The 20751-nt window shown below is 38.0% G+C and overlaps 1 protein-coding gene across 3 annotated transcripts; it reads left to right on the top strand.

Moving 5' to 3' along the window:
• Positions 1 to 399: 399 nt before the first annotated feature.
• On the top strand, positions 400 to 20477 carry LOC112514216 (nitrate regulatory gene2 protein). Of its 3 annotated transcripts, none has more exons than XM_025120564.1 (7): positions 400 to 487; positions 690 to 833; positions 2146 to 3317; positions 3500 to 3571; positions 9012 to 9076; positions 17917 to 18140; positions 19196 to 20477. In XM_025120564.1, the coding sequence occupies exons 3-7, from the start codon at positions 2210 to 2212 to the stop codon at positions 19866 to 19868; spliced, it is 2142 nt and encodes a 713-aa protein (XP_024976332.1). In that variant the 5' UTR covers positions 400 to 487; positions 690 to 833; positions 2146 to 2209; the 3' UTR covers positions 19869 to 20477. The 3 variants fall into 3 exon arrangements, with proteins under 3 accessions (XP_024976332.1, XP_024976318.1, XP_024976325.1); XM_025120550.1 differs by having other exon boundaries at positions 8862 to 9076; XM_025120557.1 differs by lacking the exon at positions 690 to 833 and having other exon boundaries at positions 403 to 487; positions 8862 to 9076.
• Positions 20478 to 20751: the final 274 nt, after the last annotated feature.

Genomic DNA, 20751 nt, shown 5'->3' with positions numbered 1-20751 from the left:
TGGTTTATATAAATTATTGATTAAAGTCCTTAAAACTAACACGTTTTAATTAACGGTGTAATTAAAAGGGACTATATTTTTTTTATAAAATAAAAAATAATATTTATAATAATAATATATTTATAATTAAATAAATAATTAAAAAAATTAATATAAAGAAAAAAGACGATGAAAAGATAAAAATATAAAAAGAAAATAAAGAAGAAGAAGGAGAAGGAGAAAGGTGTAATTATCCTTTCCCGATTAAAAAAAAAGGGTCTAGTTCCACAACGAACCCATCAAAGCACCCTTTCACCTGATCCCATCCATACCCTTTTTTACGGTTACCGATTTGGAACTTTGCATATGGCGGACCCCACCCTTCTAACACACACTTTCGTCGACTTCCTTCTTTGCTTTTGCATGAACGAACCACGCTTTCTCCAATCGATTCTTCCGGCCGCTCAAATTTGCTCTATCCCTCTTCCATAATCGTAACTTATTCCAGGTAAACTTCATTTCTTCTTTTTAACCCTTTTCAATTCGAGCAAATTAATAAGCTTTGCACTTGAATTCATCATATCTTAATTGTGCTGTACAGAGTATCATGTTCTTGCTTCTTTCATTGTTTTTAAATCAATAGATTTTGGGTATTTTTTACTTTATTCGTTTTGGGTGTTTTTTTCCTAATGAAATTCTTAGCTCTTCAGCCTGAATTTGACGTCAAGCACGATTGATCTATCAGTTGGATTGGAGTTGCTGATACTGATTTTTCGCAATCCCGATTTTGTTCTGTATAAGGTGTTCTTTTAATCGAATGTAGAAGAATCAGTTGGATTTGGAACTTTCTCACGGTAAATTCTTTACTTCTTGTATTACAGCTTGTGAGAGTTCATACAGATTTATTCCCTCTCTTTCTTTTCGTTTGACGTCCCGCAAGTTTCGACTTTGTTCTTGATTCAGATTGTTTAAGAATATTTCAGGGGTCCCATCGAGCATTTAGGGTGTTGATATTTGGCTCAGCCCCTAGGTGGTAATAATACTTTTCAGGTCTACAATTCAAATCCCCTTCTCCCTTAATTTTCAGTTCTACACCGCTGGCTCTTGATCTTTTGGCTTATTGAAGCCTTGGTTCTTTCTCCAACCTCTTGTGACCCTTGTCATGATTATTCAAGCTATCCTTTTAGTTGTGAGAACCACTGTCCAGAACTTTGTATCTGAATACAGGACCTGTAGCAGCTATCAGTTCATCCTGCACTGTTTTCTTCAGTCTAGTGGCATCTGTATCAACCCTCCTAATTCCTTTTTCTAGGAAATATCAATTTGAACAGTGAATACACAAAAGTGATAGAGGCAGGGTAACAGCATGGGGAAGTGAGCTTGCTATCAGTTTTGAGAAGATCCATTTAGATATTGAAAATAATTCTTGTGTGGTTGAGGATAATGTTGAAGGAGGTCGCTGTGACAGTCTAGAGATAAGAGTATGGTTGTGAGATGGTGGGAAAATGACTTGTGTTCCTTTTTGCATGGGTAGAGGGAGGATCTTGTTGTTAATGGTTCAATGATAATTAGGCCTCATCTTACAATGGAGGACAAAGTTGACCTTTTCAGTCCCTCTGAAGGTGTTATAACTTAAATAATAGCAAGATAGAAAGAGAGGGATTTATAAGTGAAACTTGTAGTCTCTTTTCTAATTTTTTTTGTTTGAGTAGGTAGAGTAAGAGGTACAGGTTTATCAGGGAACGGAAAGGTATTGCAATGGAGTAAGCAAATTATTTGATGTTACAAGGCTGCTCTGATAGTAAACATAAAGATATTTAGTTAAGTGGTGGTATCTTAACATGTAGGGGCGTTTCATATCTTCTTGTCCCAAATTGTTCTTTTTCATCATACTGTAAATTTAGAGCTTCTGATAATTATGTTTTCCCTGTATTCTTTAACTCATATCTATTAGTACAAAGGTCAATGACCCCTCTTAACTTTTGGTTCACTGACAGTTTTTGATTGATATGGTTGGTTTGCATTTTAACTATGACGTGAGAAAGTTACAATTAAACAAGTCACACTATCTTTTTCCTTCATTCGCGGACCTTATAAGAGCTGGAATTTAAACAATCTATTGCATGCCAGGCTGTGTTCTTAAAATACCAGTGTTTTAACTTACAGGAAGAAGTCCATGTGCGGATAGAAATCCAGGAAGCTGCCCAAGAGCAAAGATAGGTCTGGACGGATGGGTGCTACAAGCTCAAAAGTGGAAGAAGATAAGGCTCTTCAGCTATGCCGTGAACGGAAAAAGTTTGTTGGGCGAGCGCTTGATGGTAGATGTTCACTTGCAGCCACCCATTTTACTTATATAGAGTCTCTAACAATTATCGGAAATGCGTTAAAGAGATTTATTGAACCTGAAGCTCCAATGGAATCCTCCTTGTACACTTCCAATAGTGCAACACCAGAGCCACTCACATTCATCGAGAAATCGCTTTCACAGCTCTCTTTCTCCTCAAGCATGTCGCAACATGTAGGTGCAGCTGGAAACAGATCTCCATCTCCTTCACCGCCAACCTCCAACCGGTACCATGCAAATCATATGAAGATAAGAGGTTCATTTTCAAGAAAAGTTGAAGAGAGGCCATCTGTGCCAGTCATGGGTTCTATAACTTCTTCAAGTACCCCAATGAACAACACTCATCCTATAGATGAACCTGAAATCCCATCTGACGCAACTCCCGTGCTTCCTGAAACTCAACCTTGGGACTATTTTGGTCTGCCCCATCCGATCGACAATGATTTTTCTTCACAAGAAGCGAGGGAATTGAATCAAGGGTTGGAAAATTACACTGACATGCAAAGGCCAAGGGAAGATGAAGGGGTTCCTGAAATGGAAGACAAAGAAGAAAAAAGTCCATCCCAAGGGAGTGGAGAGGCTCAAGAATCAGAAGACGAGTTCGATGAGCCATCTACGGATGGGTTGATTCGAAGTTTTGCAAATGTTAATAGGATAGCAGATAATGTTAGTGGGACTGCTTTACCTTCCATGTCCTCTGCAGAAAGCATGACATCACAAACTGAAATTTTGAATGGGGATAAGTGCAATTCTCCTCAACTGTCACCACTAAAGAGAAAAAGTTCTGGTGTCAGCAATGTTGCAACTCCTCAAGATGAAAAGATCCAAACGGTAAAAGAAGGTCCCGAAAATAAGGCTGTACCTAAAGATCTTATTTCAAGCATGAGAGATATTGAACACCTCTTTATTAGAGCTTCCGAGTGTGGAAGAGAAGTTCCAAGAATGCTTGAAGCCAACAAACTCCACTTTCGACCAATTTTCCCGGAGAAAGAACGTACTCTCTCTCTCTCTCTCATAAATAAATATATTAGATATTAAAAGCTCTCTCAAAATGGTTCTTTGTACTCTTATACCAGTATTATTAATATCAAATTTTAATTTAGAAATGGAGCAGTTTGAGTTAATATTCTACAGGATTTGAAAAAAATATTCAGCCAGAGATTTTTTTTGTGGCAGGTGGGTCATTCACTTCAAAAATTTTAAAAGCATGTCTTGCTTGTGGGGATGATCCAAGCCAAGTACAGGAAGGTAGGTCTCCCTATTGTAAAAAGTGTAAATCAGCATGCTTGATGAGTCATATTGATAATTAATTTTGCACTAAATGTGATGCTGCATACAATCTACTTCTCCTAGACCCTACTTTTGAGTGGGATATACTGTCTGGTTTGGTTTGGTTTATGGTGCTGCGGTTTGAAGATGCATTTACATACTTCTGTTCATGTGTCTAATAATTGATCAAATACTCCATATCTGTAGGGGATTTTCTGAATATTGTAAAGGATGAAAGTTCAATGCCTCTTGCCAACTATTTTCTAGTGCTCTAGATGTGCATTTTCGTAATTGTACCAAGCATAACTATCTGCAAATGCTGACAAGTTTGTCCAAGTACTTGTTTGTTATATAAACTAAGTTCAGTTTATTTTCAGTTAGGCGTTGTTGAAAGAGAGCAAAATAATAGTTGTTAGTTACAGTTGGAGTTACTGTAAGAAGACAAAAAACGTAGAGAGAGAGAGAGAGAGAGACATGCCTAGTAATTAAGGAATCTCTCTTTCCTGTCAAAGGTCATGAGTTGAGTCTCATCCTCCCCTCCTCTTATCGTAGAAAGAAGGGTCCGTTGGATAAATGACCTTCTAAAGACCATCATTTTGCAAAATGACCTTCTCTTATTCTTATTCTTATTTTATATTTCTTTAAGTTAGTTTCTAAGGTGCAAATGACCATGGTACCCTAACACTAACACTTGCAGAAGTGAATCAGATTTGGAGGAAGAAAAGGGTGGCGGAACCCTAGCTTTAATGACGGAACCCTAGCAGTTAGAGGCCGACCATCGTCTCTGCTCTGTGGTCCGACCACCACCGTCCCGACCATCATCTCTGCTCCGTGGTCTGACCACCACCACCACCGTCCTAACCATCGTCTCTGCCGGTAGTCCGACCAACACCACCGTCCCGACCATCGTCCTTGCTCGGTGGTCTGACCACCACCACCACCGTCCTAACCATCGTCTCTGCCGGTAGTCCGACCAACACCACCGTCCCGACCATCGTCCTTGCTCGGTGGTCTGACCACCACCACCGTCCGAATCAATTGCAGGCGAAAGTAGGCGGCCAAGGGAGGAGGCTGTTTGGTCTGTCACACTGGGAAGAACAGGTTGAATAATGACAGAAGGAGGATATAGAACAGGTTAAACAGGGAGGAGGATATAGAACAGGTTAAACAGGGAGGAGGATCTAGAGAAGGAGCAGATTGGCGGGCCTAGGGCCTGGTTTCTATAATTTCAAATTTTATTTTAGTTTTTTTAAATAAACTCATTAAGGGTATTATAAGAATAACATATTTATGAGTTTATTGAGTTAATTTAGATTTTAAAAGGTTATGGAGCTAATTAAAACCTCATGTAAGGTTAATAAGCTAATCAACTCTAGAAAGAAAGAGGGTACGTATTGACATGTTGTTAAATGTTATCTACAACAATGAAAGAGATGCTTTTTCTCAACTATCAGTTATCCCCATTGAAACGACATGCAGATTAAAATAATAATAAACCTCTTTTCAGTCTTGACATATGTCTAATAAAAGGTGGCAGAAAGCCGGGAACTTTAGATTTAAAAGAGTTCAAAGGACTATGCTACATAGAAATTTTGTGATTTGGCATGGAGGAAGCCTGCAAAGTAGGTGAGAAAATAGATTTGACAACAATGCCTATTTTAGAATATGGAAAATGGGTTGAGTAATGCACCTGTAAGTTATAACTAGTAATGTTTAAGTACTTGGTGATGTGTATCTTTGAGCTGAGAGTGAAAGGACTTGTAGGATCCTTCCTTTTGTCGTGTGTCTGATGAATGTGAAGAGTTCATATTTTTTTTCCTTTTTAAGTCGTAGAATACTGAGTTCAGTAGTTTTCATTGTCATGAATATGGAGATGACCTCTTATATATAATTGCTAATTTTTAAGTGTATATTAGCTTTCTTTATGTATGTTGTTGGATTTTCTTATAAACATTCAAAGCCAGAGTTTAGGTCCGTCGTGGTACACCTACGACCATGGCTATATGACATTTATGACTAACCAATCATATTATTTCTGCATTACACAATCGTGGGTTAGAGTCCAATCATGTTTCTTTCCTCCCTGAAAATGATACAGGAGAGTGTAACTTGGAGATATGACATTGAAAAATATAGAAAAAGATATATGAGAAGTTACTAGCATTTTACTAGGTTGCTTCAGTTTAGTGGGTATATATAATTAGGGTTCAAGAAAGATGTTATCGTTAAGAGAAAATCCCTTGAATATATTTAGCAGATAAGGTAGGCGTGACCAAATGAATTTATTGGAACTGCAATACTACTGATACCCCTAGTCAAGTTGTATGGACGTTCGTCATGCCAACTTGCTAAAAGTAAAATCAATCTGTAAAGCCTTTATGAAGACGTCAACATGACAATCCTTGATCTAGATATGCATATGATAGATGGATGTGCGGTCTGTAGTAGTTCCCATACCATGGTTACAGTACCAAATGACAATCAAGATGCGTGTTTTCGCTTTTGTAGGATACCTTGTTCTTTGCTGTGAGTAGTTGATCTGGTGTCACAGTGGGAGAACTCCATTAGGAGGCATCTGGTACCTTCTGTTTTACATCTTACATGGGAAATTTTTTATGACAGTGCTTCAATTCAACTTGCTTCTAAGTTGATAGGACCATGGTATGCTTTCCCAATTGACATGACTCTCAAGTCACAAGCAAACTTTTGAAACAAATGAATTCTGGTTCGGACTTGTTCTGATTTGGTGAAGAAAGATTTCTTGATTAGCAATGGTCATCACATATAGTAACATGATTGAGGTATGTTTTTCTTAGTTGTCAACCAATGTAGTCCTCAGGCTCATATCAAGTTCCGGTCAGTCTGTTCTCGACAAATCTTGAAAAACAGAATGATCTAGAAAGAAATTTATAAAACATATTTTGTTCTTATTTATTTGGCTAGCATATGTGAGATTTTTGGGATACTGTTTGGAGGATTTTTATTAGGGAAGGAAAAATGGGAGTTATATGAGTTAATTACACCACGAGGATAGGGTAAACCATTAATGATACTAACACATAATTGGTAGGCGAGTGGTGGTAAATGTACATGCAGTAAGGTAGGACACTGAAATGCCACTGTGAGGAAACAGCAATGGATTGATCCAAGTAGAAAGATGATGTTAGAGAAAGGAAAGCTCCTTCTTGTTGGAATGCCATTTGGAGGAAACCTTAAATTGGTCATATGAAATAACTTGAGTAAGGGAGGTTAGACCTGAAGCTAATGATTAGGTTTTCACTAGGTTGATTTAGATATCTTTCAGTGTTCCACTTCTTCAAGTATTTGTACACATTCTTCATACCTGAAATCTATGAAGAATGTAAAACCTACATTGCTACTCTCCTAGAACCAGAATCTTTCCGACTATCGGCAACAGAGGCTAAACTGCCCTTTTTTTCAAGTTGGATGGCTTCAGTTTAGGTGGAAACTTCTCATGAATGAGGTGATATCATAGATGATAGGGTGGAAGGATTGAGTAGTACTAAACGATAACCAACATACATGAATGAAAGACCTGCAATGATAGAAGAGGACTGCAGCTTGTCATGACTGTGCGGAAACTTCTCTAGCTCATCGGTTTCCTTTTTGAAGTGTGAACCACACTCTTAGAGCTGTGATACTGTGGATAATCGTGCGAATGTTACATGTGTAACTCTTGGAATATGATAAGCGTATGTTCTCCCTGAGATTAATAATTTTCATGGAGGCGGATAGGATGTCAAGCTCCATAGGATTCTAAACGCTATACAAATATCTTTTTTATAATCATCCACACCATTGCTTACGGCCTTCAACGGATTACTAGTTAGATAATGGTGTTCCTTTACACTTTCAGGGCTGGTACCCATAAATTTAGATTCTGAACTCAACTGTTATTAGGTTCAACTAGAATCTTGAGCAAAGCAGAAAATTAATTGATAACAAACTGATGGCTACTTTCATGTATTGTCGTTTATTTGTCATGGTAAACATTTGGAAAAAATGCAGAGCCAGAGCAGATTTGAAACAACAATCAGCGTGAACAGTCTAGAGATGGACAATAGGAAGATTCTTTCCTCATCTTGTTTATTTTGCATGGTTAATTATAAATATTTGAGAAAATGTTGGACTGTACCGATCCCAAACAAGAACAACTGATAAAGCAAATCTAGAGACAAATGTCTTCTAATTTATTGTTCATGGTTCCACAGTAAGTGCAGAATAGGAGCAAATCCGAAATAAAAACAACCAAGTGAAGAAAGCCTAGTGACGACCTGTTGGTTCAAACTTGGGTCATATCGCTCATATAACAGGTCAAAATCCTGCAATTCAGATAAAAATATCGATGAGATGACCTCTGGTGGGTAGATTAGCTTCTCATGATGGCATTGAAATCTCATGACAAGATCAATATCCTCCATAAGACCAAATGTAAAGATTGGCGCCATATAGTATGGATACAGATTGATATTGAGATTGATACCATCTTACATATTGACAAGAAGTATGTATGCTTGATTAATTGGAGACAGGGAATAAATTACTGAACATGAAACATGTGACAGCATCACACAAGCTGGATGCACAAGGGACAACATTAGTTGCACTGAAGCATATTGCTGGTCGACTTAGGTTCAGTCCATTAGGTTTCATAATCATCTTTGTTTATGGTGGAGACAGTGAAAACCTGTATGTGGTGGCTGGAAGTGATGGTGTGTGGTGCAAGTCTGCTTTTATTGGCAATTCTGTAGTGGGGGATTGGGTTTGGTTATCAAAGCATTTGCTCTAATGCAATCTTAATAACTACGGATCACAGGAAATGGAAATAAACATACCACACATATATGTTGGCATGTACATAGGCCATAATACTACCACCATAGAGGAAGAAGTTCAAAAGCCATTTATTTAGATTTTCACTTGAGATACTCTTATTGTTGCTTCTAGGAAACAAATGATTGACACGTGTTTTTGTGCTAAACAATATTATTCTTGATAAAGTAAGATTTTGATCTTTTATCTAGTTTCTCTATTTGGTTAGGTAGTGTATAGAACGTCTGAACTATCTTATATGCTTCTATCTTTTAAAGCACAAACGTATATGCTCTGGATGACATGCTCAAATACATAGAGATGCATATCCTGAGCCTACCCTTGTGTGCATAATATCATTTGATTAGCTGCTAAAACTGTTGTTATGTTTTTCAGTTTCATTAAGTTACTGATTCGTTGTTCTATGTCCACTTAGAACCTGCTCAAAATGACACGAAGTACTTAACATGGCATCGGGCAACATCATCTCGTGCTTCATCCTTCAGGCATGATCCCAGTGCCAACAATAGAGAAAACCAAGAGGATCTTGCCAATAGCCTTTTTGATAACTTCTGCATGAATGCAGGAAGCCATGCTTCAACTTTGGATAGGCTGTATGCATGGGAGAAGAAGCTTTATGATGAAGTTAAGGTATTGCATGGTGATGATATCATTAATTTTTGTTTTTTGAAAAAGTTCCTTATTATGACAAGTGCATATACTTAAAGAGTGATTGATATAATCAGAGGTGTACCACAAAGAGCATTATATTTTAATATTAGTTGTACTTTTTGCTTGGTGAATATGCATTCCGGAGGTTAACTCCTTTGTCCTTAATCCTTGAACTTATAATTAAATTTTGATACAATTAGTGTAGGTATCTCATAACACATTGTATGTTAAACTTGTGACCATTTAGCAAGTACTAGAGTATTTTTTTTCTTTTGTCCTCTTTATTACTCAGGATAGGATACTGGATATCAGTTTTTCTACAATTGGTATATATAGATTTTGACAATCTTTTGTATGTCTCCTTAGTAAAAGCCATCCAACACTTCCACTGTAGTCTCCTTCATTGCTTTCTTTGTTTTCATTTAGGCACATATATCTAGGTATTGTAAAGCTTTCTTCCTATCTTTATTTTTGTAAGCCCACCTTTAATACCTTTTAAATTCATAGTTATGTGGTCATCTCCTTTAAACATCCTTATATCAAGAATATATATTTGATTTGGTTCCAATTTTTGTATGTTATATATTAAGTGAGGACATGAAAGAACGACACTTTTATGCAAGGGAAGGATGTGAGAGGCAATAGCAGATAATTCTACATCAAAACTTAACAATGGCTGTAGTTATGATGTAAAAGATCATCTCAATTGCAATTAGGCATAATAATCAATTACAATCGTTAATGCTCATGTTGTTTATACACACACTAGGAAAATTAGGGTTATAAAAATTGAATGGTTTAATAGAAGATATCGGAGAATTGCTGGCTTTCGAGAGGTCAGTACTCTCCCAAGGCTCTCGCCTACATTGAACAGACAAATCAAAATGAATCCCCCTCACTTTCACACCCCTTATTTATACTTCATACCACCACCGACTTACTGCCCATGCATTGCCCATTTGTACTATAGCACTAATTACTTGTACCTTCCTACCACAACCTAGCAATCTTGATGCTTTGACACAAAGTACTACTATTGACATTGACTATTTTACTTGGGGTATAACAATACCTGCCCCCGAACTTTCACCTCATTCTCAAGGTGGAAACAAATGAAACTGCCGATTCAAAAGCAATCCATCAACTACTGTTGGTGGTGGTTGTGGTAGCGATTGATTAAGCATTGACTTAATTCCATCAAATGAATTATAGATGGTCCTTTCCATACTGAAGGATCTGATAAAGGCCCACCAGGATTTAAAAAAATAATTAATTTTACTGAAGATACTTGTAGAATCCGAACAGAGGATCTTCAATAAAATAAAGGTCCGTAGAGAGGACTAAACTCAAAGTTAATTGCATAATATTCAAGATGTCTAAAACAAACTTCATAACCTATGATTTATACTAAATACCTAGGGAAAGTAAAAAGGAAACTGCAAAAGAAAACTTAGTTGGGGTAGGATGAGGAAGCTGGGTAGGATAAGGAAGCTAAGAGATAAGGGTAATTAAAACTAATGAGTAAGTGATGATGGTGAGTAAAAGCTTCCACCATATCTCTTTTATTCTAATATATCTTCTCTTCCTTCTTGTTTTTTTCTCCTATAATCTTTCTGAAAAGTCTTGCTGCTATCATTACTCCCTCCTTGAAAACTCGACTTGTCCTCGAGGCGAAATGCTGGAAATTGTCCATGTAGCAGGTCGTAGATTTCCCACGTTGCCTCTTCCGTTGGATGTTGTCGCCATTTCACCAATAATTCCAACACAGGAGTACTAGACTGAGAGACCCAACGGTGAGCTAAAACTTGTTCTGGAACCAAAACATGTTCCCAATCAACTGAGATAGGTAGTGTCAGAGGGGGCTTAAATGGGGCTCTGCAATGAGTCGCTTGTAGCAAGGAAACATGAAAAACAGGGTGTACTTTGGAGTCTTTTGGTAAGATTAGTTCATATGCAATTGGTCCCACTCGATGAATAATAGTGTACGGGCCAAGAATTCCGAGGCTATACATAATCCATTTGGAGGAATTTCCTCCTCTTTAGTGACTGGTTCCTCTATTGCCTCTACGGTCTGAAGCTCACCGTTCCCATCTACCGATTTATCGTCGCCCAAGAGAAGAATCTGCAATTTCCCTTTGGGGAATTGTGAGCAAGACCGAATTGCTGCCCACAACGGAAACACAACCCTTTCTTACGTTGCTCCTCCCATTCTGTACGAGTAGGGGACCGAATACCCCGATTGCGATTGAACAATTGGCCATAGTCCGATGAAGGAGCCCTGGCAGTACGGGGATTCGTGGGCATACGACCTACATCCGTGCGTGTAAGTGGGCTCTTCTCACTGGAATGAGAACTATTGGGCCCCTTGCTCTTTTAACAGTCTAGAGGGTTAAATTTGAGATCTGATTGGAAAGAGGAGCCCAACCCACCTTCCGTCTGGTACCGAAATCGGGATTGGGAAATATTCTTGGCAGAAGGGCGAAGCATCTCTTCGGTATCCTTAGCGAGATACATGGCGTCAAAACGAGACTGAGGTCAATGGAGACGTACCCATCGTTTCATTTCATCACGTAAACCCGCAATAAAGTAACCTAGAGTTTGTGTCTCAGGTAATCGAGGTACCAAGGATAGCAAATATTCAAAATCGTCTATATCATCGTGAATAGAAGATACTTGTTTCATCGTAGCCAATTGTTCGAACGGATTATGAATCTTCAAGCCCGAAAATCGTTGGAGTAGTTTGACGGACAATTGTTCCCACTTAAGAGGATCGTAAATCTGCTTCACAATCGTGAACCATTGTTGGGCTACACCCACCATACTTAATTGAGCAAGACGAATGCGAAGGTGAGATAGTGTACCATGAATGTCAAAAGTATAATTATGCTATCTGAATCCATCCCTGAGGATCGAACCCATAGAATTCATGCAATTTGACTTTCTTCGCCGCCCATGGTAACAAATCGGAAGAACTCAATCGTGGAGCAGAAGTGTGAGTTATCACCTTGCTGTGGAGACGGAGCCCCCTGAGGAGTCTGTGTAATTGGGAATCCGATGGAGGCCCCGGATGGTCCTCCGAACTCATGGTTGGGTTGAATACCCTGTTGTTTCACCCACGCCAGAAGCATCTTATGAAATTCAGCTTCCTTCACTCGCTCAGATTCCCACACTTGAATCCCCACTTTGATTTCCTGGATATCCGATTGCAACCTCTGAATCTGGTCTTCATGTTGCTCCAATCGATTCAATTGAGATCGAGTTTCCATGGATTTCACACAACAGGTCAAGGCAGGTCGGACCAATGATGGGAATCAACAGATTAAGATTGACTAAAAAAAAGGAACAAGGAACTAGAAATCGGCTATATGTGATTGAATTTAAAGGAATTACAATAACAGAAAAATGAACCAGGGAATCCTCCCTCCCTCTCTCAACGCACTAATGCAAGAGCCAATAGAAACTTAGGAAAACAGTCTCTGCCAAAATACGTGTTACCTCCCTCCTATTTAAAGGTAAAACCCTCTCCTCTAACCGACTTCTAGTCACTTTCCTTTTCTTCCACTTGGTTTATTTACATTATGATCCAGCCCAACTAAACTCGTAACATAAACACAACAAGCAAGTCTTTCTGGGGTAGCAACCACTTAAACACACTCTGACAATAGGAAAAGTTTATCGTTCACCTGGTGGGCGAAAAGGTAGATCAACCCAATTAGCTTGGTCATTACATACCCAAAATCGCTTAATTTCTGCAATAGTGTGTCTTCTTCACCCTGCAATGCCTTTTGGATTTGGATTTGGTTCATTGTAAGAACCTTTCCCTCTTCAAATTGAGCACGAAAGAACCTTTCCCTATTCTAGTTTCACTCTTCACTTGTCACCTTTTTTTAAGTATATAATATTTATACACGGCAATACTCACACAAACTTCTCACGTTTGGTGAGATTTGAACCCATAATTGATACCCTCCTTATCCTCATCTCTCCTTATTTATACTAGGTAAAAACTATTAACCTACTTCACTAAAATACTTAACCTACTTGTACCACTGCAGTAACCACTAGTACATCTCCCACAACCCACCCCTATTTGACTTGTTTGACTTTGCAACCAAGCCTACCCTTTTTGACTTATTTGACTATATTGCCAGGGTACAATAGAACTCTAGCTTGAGAGTAGATGGATGTGAGGATTTCTAGATGAGGAACAGTAGTTTGAGAGGAAGACTCAACCAGTATAGGTTCAGTCGATGAATCAAGTAATGTCTTTTAGAGGTTTCAAAGCTGAGGTTCATGTTTACTCTCCCCTTTATAAGAAGACTTGGAGAAATAGGGTATACTCTAAAATGTAACGTTTGAGGTGGCATATGATCTGTTGGATGGAGAATAACACTTATACCCTTTTTGAATGGGAAAGTAGCTTATGAATAGACTTTTCTGAGCATAGACAAGGATCAAGCTTGCTATGACGGTGACATATGGATAAATGTTGTACAAGCGAATACTCAGGGGGAACTCATTCGATACGACTCGGGTGTGACAAAAAGAATGTTGAATAATTTGATGTGGTGGTTGGAATTTGTGGACGTGAGATGACACACGATTAATCAAATATACAGCCGTGAGAAGGGCTTCTCTGCAGTAGTTTTTAGGAACATTAGAGGAGAACATGAGACATCGGGGATACTTCAAGAATATGTGATTTTCTGCTTTCAGCCACTCCATTTTGTTGAGTGCCAAGTGTCAACGCAAGAACTAAGGTGAAGTATCCTATGAAATGGATAGTTGTTGAGACTATTAATGAAGTATTCCTTACCATTGTCGGATTTGAGTACTCTACTTTGGTGTAGAATTGAGTTTGGATGTGAAATGGAATTTCAGAAAATTTAGTTGATCTCTGTTTTTTCTTTCATGAGGAATACCCAAGTACTCTGAGTATGATAATCCATGAATGTTACAAACCACCAGGTGCCAAATATATTTTTACTTTGTGAGGAACCCTAGACATCATTGTGAATTGAAGAGAGTGGAGTCGAAGGTCTATAAGATATATAAGAAAAAATGGATCAGGTGCGTTTTGCCATTTGAAGTTTCTATGATGAAAGGAGGCTGTATTTTTCTTAAAGAATAGCCGTGGAAATAACAAAGAAAGACAAACTTGGATGTCCTAAACTCATAATCAATAGTGTAATGACATGATCTCAATATCTTTGTTAATATGGAAACTGAAAATGGATAAGCTAGACTTGACACGTTAAGATAGAACAAAATTTGCTTCATAAGGAACTTTGTTAGAGGAGGAATCACATGTAAGAATGTAGAGTCCAAAGTCATGTTTGGCACCTCCAATTATCTTTCCCTATTTCAAGTCCTGAAAAATGCATAAATTATGATACAACTTTGTAATACAACGGAGATCACAAGAATTTAGTAACAGACGGCAAGTTGTGATCGAGATTTGAAACATGAAGAACAAAGTGGAGTTCCTATTCATAGTGAGTTGGCTAGAACCTGTCCCAGTAATCACCATCAGCTCCAAACAAATGCATGATAAGTGTTGGGCATATAGTTTTGTAGGAGTGAAGTATCACTTGTCACATGATCCATGTTCTCATATTACCCTTGTTAGTTGTTAAGGCTTATGGGAGATTCCTTTTGAGCCACTAAATTCGTTGCGATAATGAAACTAGCATTAAACCAAGAACTACCCCAACAAGAGCTGAAAACAGTATCTCTGCAAGCAACCCTGGTAGCCAAACAACAATCTATTTTGCATAAACAGACATCCTGAACACAAACCAAACGGGTGTTAGACATTGAGGGTTCCTTGATCTATTCAATTGGATAAATCACTTGGATAGCATATATATATATATATATATATATGTACATGCTTTCCAAATACACCAATTCGACCCTTATTGCCTTGGGGTATCACAAATTGAGTATATTGGGATAATCCAAATGATAACTCGAAATCTAAAGGCTGTACAATCTAGATCTACATGACTACATCTCACCCAGATTCAACGTTTCATGTATTTATATGAGCAATCGACAGTTACGGGTTAATTAAGCGGTTTATGGATAACTGCACAATAGTTACGAAATAACTGCTTGTGGATAAGATTGAACATGGATCAGAAGGCAATTGAGAAGGTACTTCATAATCAGAGAAGCTTCTGAAGAGAACTCAGAGGCTTCTGAGTTAGTCTCCAAAGACTTCCTGCACCAAGTTAAGAAGGCTTTCTCGCCTTCTGAATTTCACTTAGGATATTGAGAAACTCAATTTTTCAAGCACTTCTGTTTATAAAATTCTTAAGAGGTTTTGGGACCATCGCCAGGGGCACTGCACCTAGGACCCTGCAAGGGGGCACAACCCCTTGACCCCGGCCTTATGGTAATTTAAGGTGATAGAGGAAAAATTGGTGAGTGTACACTTGACACCTCCTAACTCACGTTTGTTTGCCTATCACCTAGTTGATCCCATGTAAATCACAAGTACACCAAGACGCTTGATGACGCTAAAATCACCAACAGCAGGGTACTTTTGAAGTGTGTACTTGTGCACAATTCTAGCCAACTGTTACGTAGCTAATCAGAGCTTGGACAGTGTACAGAATGAAGGAAGATGGTAGTTGGCAGCAGAAGTAGAAGCAGCTAGGCAATTCATAGTGAAACCATTTAACTTGGATCTGGAACAAAGAGACATACCAATTTTAGGCTTCCAGAACAATGACAAGTTGACAACACCATTCAGAGGGTTGAGAGTAGCAGCAACAGATCCAGCGAATTAGGGTTTGGACAAGATGACGAGAGGTAGAAGGATCGTTGGACTTTCGAGATGACTGTAGTGAGAGGTTGCCGAGGAGGACGGCATCGATGTGACGTGATAGCTGGAGAAAGCCTGATGGTATAGAGTGATTTAGAAAACGAGGTCTGTGATGATTATAGATCAAAGACTGACGAGATCTGCAGCACTGAGAGACTGGCATGAAGGCAGCACTTGGCGGTGTTTCTACTTTTGGTGGCAGCTAGGGTTTACCCGCCGATGGCCAGCTAGTACCAGATGGCCGGAGTGATCAAAGCTTTGATACTGTAAATATTTAAAAGTTCTTTTGTGATTTATTTGATACAAACCAGAGGTGTTTATACATATCAATAGCATCCTATTCCTAAATTTCTTGTACCATCTACTCCTAAGTTACTTAAGAAATAAAACGAAACGAATCGATACACAATCTTTTATTTTATTCTACATATGCTTTCCTAATCGAATTCAACAGAAGCCTTTGAAAAACAAATTTACCATTTTAGCAGTTCAAGCTATTTCAACCAAGACTATGATAAATGCTGAACAATTTTATAGCAACATGTCTTAATGATAACTTAAATTATTTAGAGGCCCTGTCTAGATTTTATAGCATTTGCATCCCAACAGCCCAATATTTTATTGAAATCGCAATTTGCAATCAATTTTGTAGCATTTGCATCCTCTTCTTCCCTAATAAGAAGTTTATTGGTCAACGGAGTTAATTGCAAGTACAAGGGTCTCATCTAGAACAACTATAATCACCCCGATTTCCTTTTTCCAGTAGTCTTAAATTTGTTTTACTTCACCACATTGTTCCATGTATATCATCACAGAATTTAACATCAAGATTGTGTTTGTGGTACTAAAAGGTAAAGACATCAGACTGTATAAATAAATGTCTTTATAGTAAGAATTGCTATCTAAATCTTGGGTGCAAAGCACACCAAGGACTAATTTAGAAGAAGGGCATGGAAAGCATGCCCTTTGTTTATGATCTTTTAGATAATGGATGACAATCAGCAATTACGTTTGTTTATACACAAGTATGAAATGACCATATATTGATGCAAACTAGCATGGTGCTGGTGAAACCTCAGGCAGAAGCTGTAAGTTGGAGGACTCTTTTATCATGAAAAGAAGATTGCTGGAAGAATAGAGATCCAGTCTGTCACAAAGAAGCAGTGGGCAGCAAGCATAGGCCGCGAAGATAATAGTTGTTAGCGACAACAAAATGTGTTCATGGAATGAGTTGTTAGGCTTATTCACAAACCTTTGCTCTAATACCAGGTTAAAGTTTTAGGGGTTTGGTAAAGATGCTCTAAATATGCATAAATTATAGGTGGGCCCAATCACTCCAAATCAGATGATGTATAAATATCCAACAATCCGTCATTGGTTTCGAAAATGTGACTTTCACCTGATAATTTTTCACTAGATGGACTTTGTTCTCACTAGGAAAAGAGATGAAGCGTGTGTATAAGTTATGAAATCCTTCTGGTGGAGTGTGTAGTAACACAGCATAGGTTCTTTTGGTTGTAGACATCACATCGACATGATCTTAGATGAAGCAAGGGTGTTATATACCTTAAAATTAAGTGGTGGAACGTTACAGAGGTAATTAACAATTAAATTAGAGGCATTTGCTTGACGTTTGTTTGTTTTCCGTCTAAATGAAGCATTTTGCTGTTAATCACTTCATTATTAGTTTTCAGTCTAAATGAAGCATTTTGCTTGATGTTTTATTAACGAAGCATGTCATTATCTTTTCTTCTTTTGGCCTGAAATCTGCTTTTCCATGTGAAGTTTAAAGGTTCACTAGGCAATAATGTTGAATGTTGCATTTATTCCCTGTTACGTTCCAACATACATACAAGCATAAAGAAATATAAGATAGACCTAAATATCAGTGGTAATTTCATGTCATTTTGTTGGAGTATACTTGTCTTCAGGTAATAGCTTTTTAACTGCATCACGTAAAAGATGTATTTATTTTGTCTAATTTCAGGCAAATCAGATGATCAAAAAGGTGTATGATCAGAAGCGCAAACTTCTAAGGGAATTAGAATCCAATGGAGAAAGTTCTAGTAGGATCGATAAGACTCGTGCAATCGTCAAGGATCTACACTGGAGAATTGGAGTTGCCATCCACAGGATCGATTCGATATCCAGAAGAATCGAGGATCTAAGAGACAAAGAGCTTCACCCCCAACTTGAGGAGTTGATTGAAGGGTAAGCATCTGTCTAACTCAAAATGGGTGGTGGTCACTTTATCGAAAAAGCTACCTCTTTCTTTCTTGTATGAGTGATAACATATTACACTACAGAAAATGCCTCTCCATTGTGTGCTTTAGCCAACCAAGACTCTTCATGTTAACCATTGAACTCTAATGATATAAGTGTTAGAATATGTGGAACCCCTTTGAATCTTTCTTTGGAAGAGCTTGTTCGAGAGAAGGGAGGTTCCTACACACACACATAGAGGGAAATTCAAACGAGAACAGTAACTGAATAAAAGAACACGAAAACGGTCAAATTGATTTTACATTAACGGTCAATGAAAGGGTGTGCGGGCGCGTGGCCCGTGACCTCAGGTCGCGGTTAAAGTTGCATGAATCACATGTGATTTTACAAGTGATTTTAGTGTAAAATTACATTTGATTGGACCATTTTCTTATTCTCTAATTTAGTTACTGTTCTCGTATGAACTCGACTCTCTCTCTCTCACTTTCTATGTATATATATACATATATAGGTTTGATGGTTTCTGTGTAGTCAATATGGGACTCCAACATGCCCCCCTCAAATGGAAGCTGGATAGTGCCCCCTAGAACGGAGCCGAAAGACTGTGTCGAGTCCCTAGGACATGCTAGACTTTGCCTCTGATACCATGTTTGGATTTGTGAAACCCCTTTGAATTCTTATAAAGAGGGCAGGTTCTTACATATTTATATGCAGGTGTTAGGTTTCTATGTGAATTATATTATTACTCCCTCCGTCTCAAAATAAGTGTGTATTTTATTTTAGTGTCCCAAAAGAAGTGTTCATTTTTAGAAGTAAGTGTCTACTTTCCAATTCTACTATTAATTATGAGATCGATAAGTTCATTACAAAATTCACATTTAGTTAACTAAAAATTTATTATAATTACATATTTTCTAAAATAGAGTGCATTTTCTGTTGTGGACATTTAATTTGGGCCAGCAGGAGTATGAATATGAAAAATGGTCCATTTGATCCTATATTTAACATATTCAGGTAACGATCTTTCAATGTCTTAATGGCAGGTTGAGGAGGATGTGGGAAGTAATGCATGAATGTCATAAGAGTCAGTTCCTCATCATAGCAGCAGTACAAAACAATGCACACACCAAAGTCTTGCTACAATCGGACTCCGGTCACCAGATTACCGTCTATCTTGAAAGCGAATTGAGTACTTTGTCTTCAAGTTTTACAAAGTGGATCGGTGCACAAAAAGCTTACGTTCAATCTCTAGATGGGTGGCTTCACAAGTGTGTCCCTCTCCAGCAATCCACCAGGAAAAAAAGACGAAACCAACCGTCTTTAAGAGACTACGGGCCTCCCATATACGTCACCTGTGGTGTCTGGCTTGATAAGCTCGAAAACCTACCAACCAAAGAAGTCTCGGATTCCATAAAGGATTTAGCTGCTGAAATCGATCATTTCTTACCCCAACAAGAAAAAGGCCAAGGAGTTCATCATCGTTCAATGCCATGGCAGCATGTTAACAAGAAAGATGATCCGGCAGGGGTGAATTTGTTACGAGAGGAAGTTTCAGAAGACCGGAATGTAAGTTTTGATCGTTTAAGGTCGCGATTGGAGGCTTTTCTTGCACAGTTGAGCAAGTTTTCAGGGTTATCTGTGGAAATGTTTACTGACCTCCAGAAGGCCATTCAAGAGAAGAAGAGCAGGTATGCCCAAATTCACTCTCAATCTTAGTAGTGAACAAAAACCCGATGAAATAAACTACAAACGGAATAAATCATTGGACAAATATACCAGAAACGTATGCAAAAATAAGATATTTGGTGATTTGAACATGGAAAAAGGAATAACGGAATAAAACCGAAGAGCTGATTACATGGTTAAGTGAGTTGGAGTTGGTATATGATCATAATATAGTATTGATTTATATAGAAGTCGGTGGTTGTCGATTTGGTCTGTGAAACGTAGGAACCTGTATAGCGTCTTTAAAGGAGTCTTGTGTACAAATTCGGCCCTGGTGCTGATAGTTTTTCCATTGCATTTTGTCAACTTAAGTGTATTGCAAATCTGTAGATCTTTTGCATCTGTTGCATTACGAGTTGGAGTGGGATATTCATCATTCATGTTGTGTGTGTGTGTGTTGGGAAATAACTGGTCCTGAAAGCATATCATTGTGAGAAAACAAGTGAATCATTCGTTGGGTTCATGTGAGAAAGATGTCAAGATTTCTTGAATTTGTGTAAACCACAGTAGACGTCATATGAAAACAAGATCTCTTGAATTTAGAGGACATTACATACGTTATTACAAACGGAATCATGATATGCATATCTTTGAAGATTACCAAAATGCCCTGATGTGATATTAATGGGTGTTTGTTTTGAGCTTAATATGTGGTTAGTTTAACTGATTCAGTTATATTAACATATTCATAGTATTTATATTATCCAATTATTTTTTGTCATTTTAAGCATTTATCATACTAACTTATTTTCATTCAACACTTATATAGACATAAGGTTAAAATGGTAAATTTTGTTGTTCATATTACTTATCCAGGATAAAAATCAAACACCAATTTGTTTTAATTTCTTCAGACAGATAATGTTTATAGACA

Source organism: Cynara cardunculus (assembly GCF_001531365.2).
Source record: "Cynara cardunculus var. scolymus isolate 2C chromosome LG 1, CcrdV1, whole genome shotgun sequence".
NCBI classification, from domain to species: domain Eukaryota; kingdom Viridiplantae; phylum Streptophyta; class Magnoliopsida; order Asterales; family Asteraceae; genus Cynara; species Cynara cardunculus.
This window is presented reverse-complemented; position numbering and strand designations above follow the sequence as displayed.